The sequence below is a fragment of the Hippichthys cyanospilos genome, chromosome 1, assembly GCF_059441005.1.
Source record: "Hippichthys cyanospilos isolate Australia breed blue-spotted pipefish chromosome 1, RoL_Hcya_1.0, whole genome shotgun sequence".
Lineage (NCBI taxonomy): Eukaryota > Metazoa > Chordata > Actinopteri > Syngnathiformes > Syngnathidae > Hippichthys > Hippichthys cyanospilos.
This window is the reverse complement of record NC_142369.1, coordinates 9,687,501-9,705,135: the sequence shown is the minus strand read 5'-3', so window position 1 is coordinate 9,705,135 and position 17,635 is coordinate 9,687,501. Positions and strand designations below refer to the sequence as shown.

Sequence of the window (17,635 nt, the reverse complement as noted above, 5' to 3'; positions counted from 1 at the left end):
GAGTCTCTACCTGAGCAGCTATGTCATTTATCAGTGGCGCTTTGTTATGAATAGAACATAACAAAGACATTTTGGCAGTTGACTTCCCCTTTAAATGTTTAGCTTTCTTTTACCCGTCAATTATTTGTGATTGGATGATGGAGATTGGGCTCTCTGTCATGCCCTTTAAGCACAAATCTTAGAATAATTGTCAATCCTTTTTGAGAGACAATTCTGAAATGACGATTTTTGCCCAAATTACATTTATTAATTACATTAAGTCATGTGAAGACAGCGGTCATGATGATTAATCACAATCATCTGGATACAAGACATTTCCGAACGTTTCTCCAACATTTCGAAAATTAGGTCCCAGCACAAGCATGTGAGTGCTGCTCCTCCTGTTCTCGGTTGCTATGTGGTCAGTCACTTTCTCGGCACACTCCCTGTTAGCATGTTGCGACAACAAACACTGTGTAGTAACATCGTCAAAGATACCCCATCAGAAGCTCAATGTAATATTTAGCAGCATATGCACTTGTATTTGCTATATTTTTAGCATTAGATTACAACAAGGTAGCAGGATTTTTTGTTACAAAGCATCAGACGCTAAATGTGATATCACTTTAAGAGCATATACTGTACATATAAATTCAGCATGTTAGCTCAAGAAGTTTATGCACTTGGTGACTTTTTGTCACGTAAAGAGCAGCAGAAGCTGAGGGTAAACTCACTTATACCATGTTAGCAAAATAATAAAAAAATGATAAAAATACTGGTCCATAAAAAGCCTGAATTTGACATTTAACTCCTATATTTCCTGTTGCGAGCATGCTAACTAGGCTAACGCAAACACAGCATGCAACACTAAATCGCCGGCTGCTGCTATGAAAATATATTACCTATAAAATCAGTGTTATGACCTTTTATTTTTCTTCCTTATAGCGGCAGTCGTGTGTGTGTGTGTGTGTGTGTATCTGAACAATGTCAAAATATTTTGAACAAATGAAGAACCACATAATCGAACAGGTTGCCAATGTGTGCGTGAGCAAGTTTTTCAAAATGAAGCGTACTGTTGTAGTACACTAACTTGCCCAGGCGGGGGTAGTGTTGTTCTGTGCTATTTCCTGTTCATGAGATTTGCGCCACAAGTCTTGCCATGGATGTGAAGGGGGTTTACGCAAAACTAGAATTTATAACCGTGAAATCATGGAGAATATTTGATTCAGATCAGAAAGCAACAGGTAGAACACGCCAGAGAAGTCAAACGGAGATCAATTTGGTCTTTTTTTTCCATACTCTCTTTACTTTCTTTATTAAGATTTAGTTTTGGTTGCCATTAATTTCAGGTCTAATGTGTTAGTGTTAAAAGTCCATTTGTTTTTGATGTTTTACTTGATATATTTTGATTCTTTGGCAACGTTTCAATTTGATTTTGATTATTTAGGTTGGGAATGGATTTACTTTCAATTCTTCAAATAATGGCTTGGTTTCATTTGGATTCTTTTGGTAGCAACAGCTTGCTATTTGCGAAATTTCTGCGCACAACTCTGTACAAAACTCTAAGCATGCCAGCACGCTAATGAAGGAAACGAGCCAACTTCCTGTCTCACATACAACACGATAAAAACAAAAAATAAAACATGAGCATGTGAAGCTAACACACCACAGCCGCTGCTACGCTACCCCTAGAGCTGCAAAAGCCGACATCCATCCGTACTTTTATGACACTTTTGCTTGCAGATGCTAATGTTAGCAACTAGCTCATTAGAAGCTAATTTCCCATCTAGAGCACCATGGCGGGAATGTGGTGGACCAGGGAAGCGGGATGCGGTGGAGGGGAGTGCTGGTCGCGGACCAGCAGTAGCGCCCTTCCAGGACCGGCGGTTCCTGTGCCCACTCCAGATCCGATTCCGTTTCCGGTGGCCGGGCGGTGCCTGGCGCTCTTCTGATGGGCGCGCAGACCCGCTAGCTGCGAGTAAGCCGACTGGCACACGTGGCACTTGTACGGCCGCTCGCCCGTGTGCAGACGCACGTGGTTGCGCAGCGTCGACGACTGGCTGAAGCGGCGGTTGCAGAAGCGACACACGAAGGGCTTGTCCAGCGTGTGGATGCGCATGTGCGAGCGCAGGTTGCTGCGAGAGTTGAAGCCGCGGTGGCAGATGACGCAGCGCATGCGGCCAAGACCCCCCGACCCCGAAGACCCTGACGAGGACGAGGACGACGATGTCGAGCTTTCGCAGCTGTGGAAATCATCTAAAACAACAATTAGAAAACAAAACCTGCATATGACCATAATTCTACTGGAATTCAGTCACGCTAGCAGCTAAGTCTTTGCCTCCTCCGAATCGTGTAATGTCGATGCACGGTGTTCCACAGGGTTCCATTCTGGGGCCTTTGTCATTCCCCCTGGCTTCCACATCAAGAAAACATGGGCATTCTTTACACTCCTATTCATATGACTGTCAGATCTATGTCCCACTGAGCAATAGCGAATACTTGCATAAGACACGCAAATAATGTTGATAGGAGGAGTGATGAGTCGCTAGCGTGCAAAGCTGCTCATGCCACAATTTTAGCACACTCAAGTATGCTAGCAGCTATTTTTGTCTGCTTAGTGAAGTAATAAATCTTAGAAATGATAATACTATTCAGCGCTTACTCCTTTACAGTTAGTAATACTAGAACACTAACAATACACTGCTAATGCTAACACAATAATGCTAATATTTACTTTATTAACCTTAGTAGCACAATGTTAGCATTTTATGACGATTTGCGCATGAAAAATCTGTGAAAGTTGCTAAGTACAATGCAGCTAATATCCCAGACTGGAAAAACGATATTACACTCGCAGCTATTTTCATTTGCTAGGCTAATCGGTATGCGTGGCTATTCTACGAATGAACTCGAATAAAAATTGATGACATTATTTCAACCACTAATCATTGCCATGCTAACATTTTGCTTACCACTTTTGCTTTTCTTTGCCTGCTCCTCGTCGCCACCTGGAATTCCAGGAATTCCCAGAAAGGTATTGTGGGAATTTCCATACCAAACAAGCAGCTCCTGGTCCGGGGGGATGGTCTTCACGAAAACATAGGGTCGTAAGCAATCAAATAAACAATTTTAAAAGATATTGTCTATTTAATCAAGTAACTCATTGCTTCGCTGTAATAAACCTTTGTCATCATCCTTATTCTTGCACAAAATGAATTTGAAGAATTAAAGTTGATAAGAGGAGACACCACGCAAGGGATGAGTCTAAGTGCCCATTACCTGCAGCGCCTTGTAGAAGATGGCGGTTCCGAGCTGTACCACTTCCAGGTTCTGCTCATGTTCATTGCGAGCGCATTTGATGTACGTCATCCAGCTGCGTTGCTCTTCCTGACTGGCGTCCACAAAGAAACGCACACCGCCGTCGCCGTTGAACACCTAATACGTGTACAAAATCGCTACGGTCAAACTGCTGCGAACGAACAACTATAATAGCCTGGGTTTCTGAGTTATCAAGCAAACGGCGGCCACCTTGCGTTGCTACTCGCTAAGTTAACCTACTAGAATACATTGATCTTTCCGCAGCGTTTTCACATTATGTTCTGATCTTTTGTCCAAAAACGACACAATTTATGATCATGTTTTGGGGGGGCATGGTGATGCCAGGGGCGTGCGGATGACCCCCAAAAGGCTTTGTTTTTGACATGTGAAGTGTGATTGCAATAAAGTAAAGGGTTTCATCATTTTTTTTTTTTTTTTTTTTTTTAAGTTTCAGAAACTTGGATGCACTTGGTTATTTTTTTCAGTTTCAGATTAAGATGTAACCCGTATAAACGCTGTAAAAAAATAATTAAGTTGTTGAAAGTGGAATTAAATCGCTTTTTTCTTTTTTTAATGTTAAAAAGGGCCCAGGTTTAGTATTATTATTATTGATTAAATTATTAGAATGAAATTGTATTTCTTCTCTTATAATCAAGCTACTGTGTATCTCTGACGGCTAATTAGATTGTCAGTGTCAGAAAAATGAACAAATGAAAGCAAAGTCTATCAAGAGGAGAAAAAAAGTCGCGTAATGTGTAATGCAAACGCGACTTCTGTAAATCACGAGAGATAATACACCCCAATTACAGTATGCAGCCAGTAAAGTTTGTTCTCAGGAGGTTCTCATTACTCCATACAGTACGTGGATCCTGGAGGTGGAGTAAAGTATTTCTTTTCTATTCTTGAAATGTAATCAATAAACTTAAATGTTTTTATTTTCCTCAATTCAAGCAAGGGCTTAATGTTTGAACTGTGCAGTCAAACTATGCTTGCTCAAGCTTTACTTTTCAAATTAGTGTTCAACCATCTAGTGACCAAAATTGGAATTACACCCAAGTACAAAAAACAGGTATAAAAACCGCAAACAAAGAGGTTGTGTGTTGGTTTGTATACCTCCCACATGAGGTTGTTGTTTTTGTAGAAGTCAATGTGTTGTGGAGAAACTAGGCGACCAGTAAATGGACCCATCTCAGTTCCGGCTTTGATCCAAGTCTTGGAAAAGATTCCCAATCCTTCTCCTGCACGCGCGCACACACACACACATACACACACACACAAAACTCATGCTTTCAATCGTCCTTCAATCTCCGAACCTTTTTTTTTTTTAATTAATGGCTACATCCTTACTTATTAAACAGCTTAAGATAAAAAGACAAAATCAAAATAAATACTATTTTTTTCTCAAGTCTTGATTGTCCTGCAGGAAAAGTGTCATCCTCCAATTATTGCAGTGAAAATCGCTAATATTTTAAAGGTCAGCAAAACAACTAACTCGTTCTTTTCAGGAAAATGAGGTCCTTCCTTTACAGGTTTGGACTATTCCTGCATGTTTGTAAGATCAAGTGTGTTTTGAATCTTTTTAAAACAGTTTTGGTCTGGAGTTTTTATTGTGGCCTTTTTTTTTCAAACTTGTATGCATGGGATACAGTTTTTCTCTGTATTTAAGCTCAGGGGTCTTTTTTCTAATTGCATCATGCTGGAGTTGCAAATAACACGATTTTTTTGTTGCATGATTATAGTCTTGTGAATTTTCCTCATTTTGTCTTGTTTTTTTCTTGGCTGTAAAAATAAGTTTTGTTTTCGTTTTTTTTTTTTGAAGAAATAGGAGTACAGTATTGTGTGAGTGTGCGCTGAGTTCGTGTGTGTGTTTTTTCCTGGCTTCATTTTAAAACAGATTGTTACGCACAAGTTCAATAGAAATAAGCACAAAAAAAAACGCCCGGGAAATTTTACAATTCAAACTTTCCTCTTGGTTTTTCTTCGGTTTAGCCGTTTTATTGCTAAAAATGTATTTTTATTTTTTGAACGCTTCGACCTGTTACTTTATTGTTTTTTTTTGTTTGCTATGATGGCGTAACTAGAGTTGTACAATGTGTGAGACAGACAGAGTCGCTTTCAATTTTTAAGCGTGAAAATTAATTCCATGCGTTTTCAAGACAGTGGCTCGACAGAATCCTCAATCATTTGGGAATTTACATTCAATATTAAATGAAAAAGACACTTCCTCTGTGATATTCTGGGACAATTTAGATGACCGTCTTGTGTGTTTTACCTGGGACAGAACTTTGAGCGATGATCACTTCGCTGGGAAGAACTAAACTGGACAACTTCTGAACTTCTGCACACACACATACATCAACATATATATTTTTTTATGTATTATGGGTGCATATTCATTTGCCTCAGCCGTTTAAAAAGAACGTTAAAATGACGCATGAAATTTCCAGTTCAAGCAATTAGCACTTTTGAGTAGCTTGCTGTGCGGCTAACGAAAAAGAAAATCGGAAAGGGAACAAAATGTTGCCACATTTCAAGTCGCTCGAATCGAAAGGAACGAAATCAAGAGAAAAAAAAAATAATTTCACAAGTAAATCACCTTAAAAAATACGTTTAAAGTCCGCGAGTTGGTAAACAAGGCGCCAAAAGGCCGCAAAAGTTGCCCATAAAAAATACAAGATCGTCTTTGAGCTTTCGGTTGCGCCTCAAAGCGCAAAATGGAAATATAATTAGGCCTACGCCATTAAAACTAATGAAATTAATTATTTCTCAAATAAATTGTTGATTGCGATTAGGAAATCAGCTAGATGATTTGCCAGCAGGGAATTAAAATATCCTCTCCGTGAAAAAAACGTTGTTCATCTCTTCAAGATGAGCTTTGCTGTTATCACTTTAACGAGTTCAAAATTGTCTTTAAAACACGTCATGATGAAAACATTTTAAAATACCCTTTACTAAAAATTAATGTTCCAATTAATATTTTTAAAAAAAAATTAAAAACCCTTTCCTTTAAAAAAAATGGTTCAAATACGTTTCTTTTTCAATAATGACGTTGAAATCAATTTATAATATTTGGAACAATTCATTTTGTAATATAGCAAACACTTAATTGAATATTTGTTGTAATTACGACTGCAAGATAAGGAAACGGGACGTTGTGCGGATGACTGAAACGGAAGAAGGTGACGCAATAATAATAACAATAATAATAATTCGTGATTGACCGACCTCCGGAGAAGGACTGCGCAAGCACCTCAGCAGTGAAAGCGGTTCTGGGGCTCGCGCCTGCACTCGCCGCGGCGGCGACGGCCTCGTGGGTCAGCTGCTGCTCGCCGTGCACCCGCCTCCAGCGTCCGTACAGGAAGCTGTGCACCACGTCCGACGTAATAACTTCCGACAGGACCGCGGGAGCTGGAGGCCTCGGCGGGCACCACTTCCGCCCGGAGGAAGACGAGGATGCCGGCAGGAGCTGCGGAGAAGTGGCGGGAAGCACCGAGCCCATGGCGGGAAGCTCGTGCCAACGTTGCAAGGTCAACACAAGCAAGTACTGAGATAAATAAAAAAAAAACTAAAAACAAACAAAAACTAACGAAATGTGGAAAAGATCGTCAAACGGCTTTGGTTGCAGCCAGGGAAACAAGACAGAGGTGTTGCTGTTGATTTGAGGACTTTGGAAGACAAGTTGAAGATGAGGAAAGAGAAATGAAGCGCGAGCCTGACACGCGCCACCTTTTATACACACGTGCGTGCGCGTGTGAGGGAGGAGTGCGCCCATGTCTCAATTTCTGTGTGTGCGCGTCTGGAAAGAAGGGCGGTGTTTCAATGTGTGCTCTAAAAAGTGTGTGTGCGCGTGTCTATAACTGTTCTAGTCACGTTTCAACGTTAGTGTAGATTTTGTGTGTCAGTTTGTCAGTGTGTTTGCGTATATGTGCATGTTTGGAAAAAAAACGTGTGTTTTTTGTGGGATTGGAATCATTCTGGAATGTTGTAATAATAACAACTATAATATAAATGGAATTGCATGGTTGGACATTGGAAATTACGAGGAGATAAGAGTGAAACGACAGGAATAACGCAAGAATTGAGACGGAACACTTGGATGGATTTGAATTCCGGAATAACACTGATAAAAATTGAAAACATAATTCAGAATATTTCAGTAGCTGTTGAAGAATTGTACTATTTTTTTCATAACATTGGGGTACCTCTTAGAATGGTGTTGTATAAATTTGGAGTTATAATTGTAGTATTAAACATGAAATAATGCTGGAATAGCATTTTCATATTTATGGGAACACATTGCAATAATGCAGAACAATTTCCATAATAACCTTGGAATAATCTTGGAATAACGAATTAAGAGTGAAAAGAATATTCTGGAATAACCCTATAGACAAAATTGTGAATAATAGAAAACATCATCATATCATCCTGGACAAATGTTGGGTGACACTGAAACAACACTGGAATAATACTTGGATTCATTATAGAATCACATTAGACCAAATCTGAAATCATATTGGAATAATTGCAGGCTGAAAGTAGACTCATACTGGCCTAATGTTTAACTGAATTAATGTTGAGTTAGCAGATCTCTCTCGGAATGTTTTGGAATATCTATAGACAACATATGCTGTCCTAAATCTGGAATAAGATTGTCCTAATGCCATCATAATGTTGCGCTAATGTTAATGTGTGCTGTTGAGTGAATAAATCAGGGGCTTTTACATGTTTTACGTGCTTGAACTATCTACGGCCACCTCGTTAGCAGGACAAGCATGTGTGTGTGTTGTCCTTGTGTCCTTATCTGATGACAACAGAGCACTTAGCCTGCTGGAAGTCGGGACGAGGGGGACAGGGGGGGGGCAGGTGTTTGGCACACAAACAACACAAGAAGATGAAGATGAAGAATAAAAGGCAGTGCGGTGCCCACGCTGTGCTAGCTGTCTAGTATTCCTGTAAGCCACCCACAACAATCACCGACGTCTCAAGAAGAAAAAGACAACCAGTCACAATGAGACACACAAGACAAATAAGTCATACCATTGACCCTTTGTTTGTTGCTGAGGCTTCGAGGTTGTGCAATAGCGCTTTCACTAAGTAGTGTGTGCATGGATTCAAATCCATACAGTCAGTGTGAGAGTGTGTGAGAGAAAGGATAAAAAAAAAGAAGAGCAGAGTGAGTGAGTTCCGATTTATGTAATAGTAACTATTATCTTCAACCGAAAATGGACATACAGAGTAAATTGCTTAGAGTAATTATTACTTTAAAATAATGGCACTCAAATGGGGGTATGTGAAGGCACTTCAGGGGGAACTGGAGGTTTTAGATTGCATTTTAAAGGAGCATTCAAGCAAAAATCCTTAACGTTACATCAATATTTCAGGAAAATATGGTGTAAGTGCATAAAAACTCTTCAATTTCATTATCCTAAAAAACTGTCGTTATGCCACTTCCATTACATTTGAAAACATTATATAAAGTCAAGTTCATTATTTCTTTTTGAGCACAGATCTTTATAATGCCATCCCAAAGTGGAAGACTTTGTTAATCATTTTTAGGTGCGCAAATCTTTATTTATAATTAAGAATTGTTAGCCTTTTTCCCAAATAGTGCAAAAGGAGTTGTAATCTACTCATATATATATATATATATATATATATATATATATATATATATATATATATATATATATATATATATATATATAATAAAAAGATTTGGTCCCTAAAGAAGCAAAGTAAAGATGAGGTAAAAAAAATTTTAAAAACATTCATTTGAGTAGTAAGTAAATTATATTAAGTAAATTAAGTAAAGTAAATTCAAAACTTTTTTTTTTTTTTTTTTACTGTTTGGAATGGAACCAAATCTAGCCCTTTTAGATTACAGTGTACTTTACGAATTTTAGGTTTAGTAAATTGTATATCCAAGCAAATATAGTATGGATGTGAAATACTGTAACTTAGCAGATGTAGATGTGAAGAAACGTGAATGCGGAATGAATGCAAATAGATGACCATAAATGAAAATTAATTGCTTACAGACGCAAATCGCTCACTGCACTGATTGGACGGGGCAACTCGTCCTGTGATGACATCACCACCTTAAATCAAACTTTGATGCAAGACGCATTGGCGTTATCGTTCTGTTCATCACCTTCTCATGTGACATCACAGGTCACGTGACTTCCTGTGGAAAAGACAGAAGGACATTTAATGAATATACACCCGCAGCTCATTAAATATTCATCACGCATACACATTCTGAGTTCAACTGTACTTACAGACCACTTTACTGTACTTAACGACCACGAGCGCACGCACTCACCATTAAAAGCTGGTCATGAGAGCCGGGAGACTCAACCGCAGGGACTGACTTCACCGCCGCGGCAACATGATACACACTCAGTATGAGGACACACACACCCATACGAAGACATACACAAACGAGTATTCTAAACATCAGGATTTGGACGGAATGGCTCACAAGCACTTATGGTAACATAAACACTACACACAAATGACACGTGCACCATTTCAGTCAAACACGACACGCACTGACACTTACATGACACATCTTCGAACCGCATACATACATGCTTAATGAGTGATGGCATCATCAGTAAGGCCATCTGGAACATGAATGAATAAATAAAAAATAAGGGATCCATTATTAATGTCTGCTGTGTATGGGGTGAACAAGATGGCCGCCGGCGGAAGTGATCATTAAGACAGGAAGTCAGGAAGAAGGAGCCTGTTTATTAGCCCTCATGGTTACATCATCATAATCATGTTCACCTTCGTCTTCCTCACCCGTCAGTCCATAGAATCTACTAGAAAAGTCCAAAGGTTACGTTCGGACAACCATTAGAAAAACCACAGAAAAACAAAACGAAAAATGTCTGGCGCAGTTTGGAAGAACTGAAATGGGGGGCGGGTGCTTCTTCCCCATCGATGTGTCTCTTGGCCTCAGTCGCTGACCAGGCTAATGGGCTAACGAGCCGCGCACTAGCTTGTGAGGCCAAGAGATGTTAGCTTTAGCATTTAGCATAGCAGTCTTGAGAAGAACTTCTCCTTGCTGGCAGCTCAACCCCCCCCCCCCCCCTTTAAAAAAAATATCCTTTGGAAGCGATGACATGTGTACATAACATTAGCATATTAGCTCATTTTCAAGGTGAATACACATAAAAATGGCGTGATTCAGTAGATAGGGCATGAGTGAATTTCAATTCCCAATGCATTACTGAAGCACTACAATGGCATTTTTTTTTAATATATATATAGCAGAATATATCATTCACTCTCAGGTTAAAACGATTACTCAAATACTCCCTAATCACTGTAAACCAAACAAAATTAATGTTGAAGTGACAACATGTACATGTAGCATATTACCTTTACTAAACCAAATATTCATAAATGAATTTAAATAGACCCCTGAACCGAACTCTTCATCATCCATCATCATCATCATCACTGTCACACACGCACTTGACAAAACACCTGTGGTCCAACTATGCTATGCTAGCAGCACGCTAGTACACTCCTTTCACTAAGGCTAAGTGAGAACAAAAAACGACCGCGGTGAATAAAACAAGATTATAAACAATGTGAGAGTGAATTAATATTATCAACATGTGATTTCATGGAAACTTATTATCCCCCCCCATACACACAAAAAAAGTGACAGACCACTAGCACTTTAACCATTAACCGAAAGTTTGAGTGCTAGCGTGCTAGATCGGGGCCACCCACCAACACTACAACGTCGACCACAGAAAAGATGAATAGAGGATCATTAGACGCATCTTAAAATAAAATTTAAAAAAACGAATCGAACAAAAGGACAAAAAAAAACAAACAAACAAAAAAAAACAATCAGCATGCCATCTCTATCGACAGCAGGTTCATAATGGCCAACAAAGAAATAACATGATTGACAGTTTCATTGAAAAAAAATCTCTCTGGTCTAACCAAATGTAAATCTACGTTAGCAGCATGCTAGCGCCTCCCATCCGTTAAGGCTAGGTGACAAAAAAAGCTAAACAACAAACATTACAGCGCAACAGTACCGACGCGAGTGCTCGTTTGATGAACGGAACCATTTGTGATTTACTGTTCCGCGAAACAAATGTTTTTGATTTGATGCAAATGCCTCAAAACAATGTGACAGACCGCTAGCACTTTAGCCAGCAACAGCTACACTTGCACGCACGCGCACACAATGGGCATAAATCTAAATTTCCGAAAGTTAACACGCTAGCTTGGATTCCGCTGCATCGCCCTGTGCTTGACCACAGGAAAAGACAAATTTAAAATTCAAGGACTAAAAATGGTCCTTTTTATCGTTAGAATGTCCAAAATTGAGACTGAGGAAATAAAATGATTGACAGTTTCATACAAAAAGATGCCTGTCAAATTCAAATGTCCTGTTTCTGTCCAACGCCATTAAAACATCCAAACTGAAAAAAAAACAAAAAAAAACAATCCGCAGCATGCTTAAAATACAATAGACAATCATCATGAACATCTTCATCATCTTCCTCAAGACTGCTAGGCATCACGTGGTGAAAAGAAAAAGATAATAGGAGGTGAAGTGAACTTTGTTCAAATGGGTCCACGCCAGGGTTGGATTAAAAAAAAAAAAAAAAAAAAAGGGAGGTCCAACACATTGCAGATTAAAACCAGAAGAGCACTTCCTGTTTCCGTTAATTTGCTCTACAAAAGAAAGGCTGGGAGGAGGCGTGGCATCCGAGAGTGTGGGAGGGGGCTCTTAGTGATCCTGCAGACAGGAAATGACATCATCATGAAATCCATAAACAAGAAGTGTCGGCTCTATCTATCAACTAGTACAGGGCTGTAACTAATGATTCTTTTGATCAATCGGCTATAAAACGTTTTGATTTCCATCGTCTTATTCAGTTATTCAACCAATATTAAATTACTGGATTTGTCCATAACATTGAAAAAAATATATAAATATATATTGATAATTGTTTGCCAAAGCAAACGCGAATGTTTTGATTGAACTCAAGGATAATCAGGTCTGCCATGGAAAATAACAGAAATCGCACATTATTTACAATCTACAAGCTGAAATTGAGTATTTGGATTTAAAAAAATGTATCTAAATGATTATGACAAATAATTTGAAAATTGAGTAGTTGTCAATCAATTCATTCTGCCCCTCCACTCTAGAGTGAACTACTATCAAGGACTACAAAATAACCTAGTCAAACTCGTCGAAATAACTGTTGGGCCTTGGCAATCCCTAACGCATTTCCTGCTCCCTAATCACTCAATATTGGCTTTCACATAGATTGATGGGGTAACGTCTAACAAAGACTTTGATTTTGTATTTGGCCACGCCAATGAAGGCGGGGTCTATTCCATGATACCACTTCCCGTGCGCTACCTGAATCTGGGCGGGGTTCCACAGGTACGGCTGCTGACGGTAATACTCAGCCAGCGCCGCCGTGTAGTCGGGCAGCGAACTCTGCTGGGACGACTGACCTGAGCAGACACACAAACACATGTCACGCAAAGGTCACACACATCACCCAGGTTCCCGCGGCGCTATTGATTACACTGGAAAAAAATCAGATAGAAATAAGAGTATTAATCTGCAGATCTTTTTAACACATTAGCATAACGCAACAAAGGCCAAAGTACTTTGCTTCTTATAGTAGTCCTCCCATGCTTTGCTGTAGTCGCTCATCACACTTGCAGGCTGACTCTGCTGACCTGCACACACGTACACACATAGATGAGGACAACTGTCAATCATATGATCGGAAGGCGGGTCCAAATGACTCTTTGGCCTGTGACGAGACAAATAGTGTGTTTGTAGGTCTTTTTGAACATGTGTGTCATGCACGTGCGTTTGTACACTGTCTGTGAGTGTAAGAGCTCGGTAGATTGTGCATCCGGGCAGGCACACAAATACACGTTAGTAACAAAAGTGTGTGTAAGAATGTACATTGTGTGCGAGTGTACATTGTGTGCGAGTGTTGTGTGTATTTCCTCTGTGAAAGTGCACATGTTGTGTTTGTGTGCTTATATCGTGTTTGTGTTTGAAAAAGTGCGCAAAACTGAGTCTGAGTTTGTAAAGAATGTGTGTGAATATACTGTGTATGTGCGTGTGTGTGTTGTAGAAAGTGAAAATGTTGGAAAGATGAAGTGTGAGTTTATGTGTGGTTTTACTATATCAGAATATGTTGTGCATTTGTACACTGTGTGAGAATACATTATGTGTGTGTGTATGTTGTGTGTAACAGAGTGTGAGTGCAAGCATGTGCATGTGTCTGTTGTGTGTGCATGAATCTACATTGCATGAGAGTGCCGTGCATTTGTGTGATTGTATTGTGTTTGCATGAGAAATGATACAAGAGTGTTTGTGTGAGTAGCAATTGCATGCTTGTGTGTGAATGTACATTGTGCCCAAGTGTGTCTGTTGTTGTCTGTGTGTCAGCTGTAATGTGTCATGCATGTGTATACTTTATTCCGTGTTAAAGTACGTTGTGCGAGTGTACTTGTGTGCATGTCTGAGTGTGAATGGTTAGTAAGCAACGTGCATCTCTGTGCGTGTGTGTGAAAAGTGTGTGTGGCCCCATGTGTGGGTTAGTAATGTGTGAGCATGTCTGTTGTGTATGTGTGTGAAAGAGTAAGAGTGTGCGTGTGGTTGTAAGGGTTTTGTGTGTGTTACCAGGGTCCTGCTGCGCGGCGTTTTGCCAGCTGGTCTGGTAGGTGTTCCCCCACACGCCCGTCAAGAAGGTCTGAGCACCACCGCAGCTGAAAACAAACGCGCAAGTCACAAGACTTCCTCTCACCTACGTTGCCATGGTGACCTACTTCTGGTGGGTGGGGCCTTGAGTGAAGGGGCTGAAACCGAATCCTCCGTTACTCATGATGCCAGAACCCTGAAGACAAAGCACGACCACCATTAGCATCATGCTTAAATGATGATTTAATCATTTACGTGTTGGTGGTTAAAGAATTGAAAATGTCAATGCCAATATATTTCCTACAAATGCGTGCTGTCGGAGTGCTTTACCCCAATCTTGTCGTCGATGAGCTGGCGCGCGTGCTCCATCTGCTGCACCGAGCCCCGGATGGTGAAGACACGGGCATTGGGGTCAGTGGAGGGCGGGGGATTTCTCTGGAGCTCCACGTGGGCGCCTGACTGCTGGTTGATGCTCTTGATGGTTTCTCCGCCTGTGTGAGAGCAAACACTTGACGCTGACTTTCCGTGTGCCGAAACGACCCAGCAAAGATAGCGGGCGGGCGTCTTACCTTTGCCGATGACCAGGCCGCACTTGTCTGCGGGGATGGTGTAGGTGACCTCCTGCAGGGGTCCGGGGGAACCCATGGTCCAATCCCCGCGGCCTCTCGCTCGGCTGCCCCTCAGCGCCGAGCCGAAGCCGTCGCGCTCCTGAAAGCAACGGTTCACAAACAGGTTAAAGAGTAGGACTGGGCAATAAATCGAACATTCGATGAAGTTCTGTACTGGTTGCCAGCCCATCGAATGGGATACAGAAACGAACAACCACTCAAGCACCCAATCGCACCTAAGGACAAATTAGAGTGTCCAATACATCTGCCATGCATGTTTTTGGAATGTGGGGGAAAGCCGGAGTTCCTGGAGAGAACATGTAAACTCCACACAGGATGGCCGGAGCCATTTGGATTTGAACTCGGGTTCCTGAACTGTGAGGCAGACATGCAAACCACTTTTCCACCAAAGTTGCCTGATATGAACAAATGTCATCATAAAATGTATCACTATAATAGAATGAAGTTACATGTAGCATCCGCCATCTTCTTCATAATGCAATCATTGATATAGCTTGATCCATTTTGAGAGAAAAGTCCACTTTTTATTTTGAGTGTTTGTTTAGCTTCAACATTTCTGTTTTGTTCCTCCTCTTGATCTTCCGATGCGTTTCTTTTTCGCTTTTTACTTTCTGGCTCTTGGAAAATGCTGTTTTACATGTTTTTTTTTTTTTTTTTTTTTTTTACATAGGTTTATTCATCTATTAACATTTCATAGTAATTCCATTTCCCCTTTTTTTTTCCGCTGCCCGATTACCTGCGCAGTCTGGATGAGTTCGTTGATGAGATGCAGCGCGTGCTGACAGCGTTCGGGCTGGCCCATCACCATGGCAACGCGCTCTGGACTGATACCGTCGTCTGCGGGAGGAAAACAGGGAGACTTTAGCTCTCCAAAGCCTCTGGCGGGAATCCGCTCAATCCGGGACGCCATACCTGTTTTGAACTGGATCCGCACTCCGGCGTCATTCTGGATCTTCTTGATCATTTCGCCGTTGCGGCCGATGACGATGCCAACCGCGAATCTTGGAACGGGAACCTGTGAGGGAGTAACAAATGCCTTGGTTAGGCTTCCCAAAAAGGCATGTTGTGGGCGGGGTGTGTTTATTTTCAGCAGAACGCACATCTAGGCTGGCTCCTCCTGGCCGGGTGGAGAAGTCGCCGCGTCCTGCCCGGAAGTCGCCGTCCTTTTCCCGAATCACCTCCAGCACCAGCTCCTTCGCCGCCTGCAAGGCGACACAACTTGAAATGAGAACACGCTATAACCAAAGTCCTAGATATGAGACTAGAAAAGATGTTCAAGAATTTTCAGGACTATAAACCAGGGGTCCCAAACCATCAGTTGAGATTGACATTGAGATTTTCTGTACCTACCGAAATAATTATTTCCATTTTATGTGTTATCTGAGTCTGAAAGATATTTTATTTTAAAACCCTTTTACTGTGAAAACTGACCCGACTCTCTTCAATTTGTTTCGGTCACTTCAGAGCCATAATTTCACCCAGATAGTTCAGGGTTTCCATCAAATTGGTGTTAACTGTGAATTCAAATTCACTGTGCACTTTATATTTGTTTTGTGCTGTATCTGCACTATTATTTTGAAGGAATGCTTGTGAAGGTTGTCATAATAGAAAAAGGGTTTGTTTGTTTTTTTTAAATTAAAAGTAAATTGAATGGAACATGAAGCTACTTGTTGCTAAATTGTATGATAGATACTCCTTTGCTAAATGTTGTATGCCTTTATTTTATCAAGCTTCATTACATATACATAATGTCACTTGTGACAGAATTTTTTGGCAAACAAGTCAGAATTTTAACAGATGATGATCTTTTAAGAGTTTCTGAATAAAACATGCCAATAGGTACGAGATGTGTATGTCCAAAGTTTATAGGAACAGTGCTTAGCATGACCGCCTCACAATTCAGGGACCCGAGCTTAAATCCACCTCACTCTGGACTTCATGTGTGTAGTCTGCATGTTCTCCACATGTTCACGCCAGGCCCACGTGTGTTTTCTCCAGCACTCCGGCTTCCTCCCATATTTCAAAAACATGCAAAGCAGGTATATTGGACATACTAAATTGTCCCTAGTTGTGATTGGGTGCATGAATGGTTGTTGGTCTCTGTGTGCGATGCAATTGTCTGGCAAGCAGTTGAGGGTGTTCCCCCCCCTACACTGCACGAAGTCAGCTGGGATAGGCACCAGCAAGCCTGCGACACTAGTGAGGATAAGCGACTCCAGAAGATGGATGGATTCGTTTTTGGTAGTTTTTTAGTTTTTTTGCACCTGAACTTTGTATGGGTCTCCGGAGATGCGGAGAGGTTTATCTGCTCCCGTGGGCATGGGACCATCCTGGATCATCATCATCTTGACGCCCGCACGCTCCTGAAAAGCGCACACAAAAAAACGTCAACACGTAACATCTTGTTTTCTGGATGGAGAAGAATCACGAAGCTTATGACATTCACACCTGTAGCTGTTTGATAGTTTCTCCTCCTCGGCCAATCACGAGCCCAACTTTGCTGGCCGGGATCAACATCTCTTGTACCAGAGCACCACCCTCCCCGTCGCTGTGGAAACCGGGACCGTTCCTGCAGCGGTCCACGATTTGAACCAGGAGCCGCTTTGCCTGCCTGCGCGCACACACACGCACAGTACATATAAACACAAATGCACATACAGATACATACACAAACCACATTTACATATATTCAAACACATTTGTGTACATATAAACAGATGCACAAACACAAAAAAACACAATTAACACACATGTACACACACAGTGCATTCGCACACAAACATACATGGAATAAACACTCAAACACACACACAAATATGCAATTACCGTATTTTCCGCACTATAAAGCGCACCTAAAAGCCTTAATTTTTTTAAAAAGCTAATGCTGCGCCTTATAATCGGGTGCGCCTTATATATGGATCAAAATTGAGATTGGGATTCGTAGATGGGGAATGAACCGATAAAGTAAGCTTTACCTGTTTCTTTTGTG

The 17,635-nt window shown here is 40.9% G+C and overlaps 2 protein-coding genes across 3 annotated transcripts in view; both read right to left on the bottom strand.

The window, feature by feature from the left end:
- Window positions 1–225: 225 nt before the first annotated feature.
- Window positions 226–9,997, bottom strand: LOC148429036 (PR domain zinc finger protein 12-like). Of its 2 annotated transcripts, XM_088428204.1 has the most exons (9): window positions 9,623–9,997; window positions 9,452–9,484; window positions 9,337–9,380; window positions 6,523–6,805; window positions 5,570–5,635; window positions 4,411–4,535; window positions 3,259–3,414; window positions 2,952–3,066; window positions 226–2,235 (listed from the first exon to the last, which is right to left on the bottom strand). In XM_088428204.1, exons 4-9 carry the CDS (start codon window positions 6,794–6,796, stop codon window positions 1,766–1,768), a joined length of 1,206 nt encoding a protein of 401 aa, XP_088284330.1. In that variant the 5' UTR covers window positions 6,797–6,805; window positions 9,337–9,380; window positions 9,452–9,484; window positions 9,623–9,997; the 3' UTR covers window positions 226–1,765. The 2 variants fall into 2 exon arrangements, with proteins under 2 accessions (XP_088284330.1, XP_088284320.1); XM_088428194.1 differs by lacking the exons at window positions 9,337–9,380; window positions 9,452–9,484 and having other exon boundaries at window positions 6,523–6,763; window positions 9,891–9,982.
- A 36-nt stretch (window positions 9,998–10,033) lies between these two features.
- The window catches only part of LOC148429035 (far upstream element-binding protein 3-like), a 13,246-nt gene continuing 5,644 nt past the window's right edge, over window positions 10,034–17,635 (bottom strand). The window contains exons 7-18 of the mRNA XM_088428015.1: window positions 17,095–17,257; window positions 16,911–17,009; window positions 15,747–15,848; window positions 15,559–15,661; window positions 15,383–15,483; window positions 14,587–14,725; window positions 14,348–14,508; window positions 14,146–14,213; window positions 14,000–14,085; window positions 12,967–13,038; window positions 12,710–12,807; window positions 10,034–12,076 (exon numbers count right to left, since the gene is read on the bottom strand). Of these exons, the coding sequence (XP_088284141.1) occupies window positions 12,068–12,076; window positions 12,710–12,807; window positions 12,967–13,038; window positions 14,000–14,085; window positions 14,146–14,213; window positions 14,348–14,508; window positions 14,587–14,725; window positions 15,383–15,483; window positions 15,559–15,661; window positions 15,747–15,848; window positions 16,911–17,009; window positions 17,095–17,257 (1,201 nt within the window). The 3' untranslated portion in view covers window positions 10,034–12,067. The remainder of the gene's footprint in view (window positions 12,077–12,709; window positions 12,808–12,966; window positions 13,039–13,999; window positions 14,086–14,145; window positions 14,214–14,347; window positions 14,509–14,586; window positions 14,726–15,382; window positions 15,484–15,558; window positions 15,662–15,746; window positions 15,849–16,910; window positions 17,010–17,094; window positions 17,258–17,635) is intronic.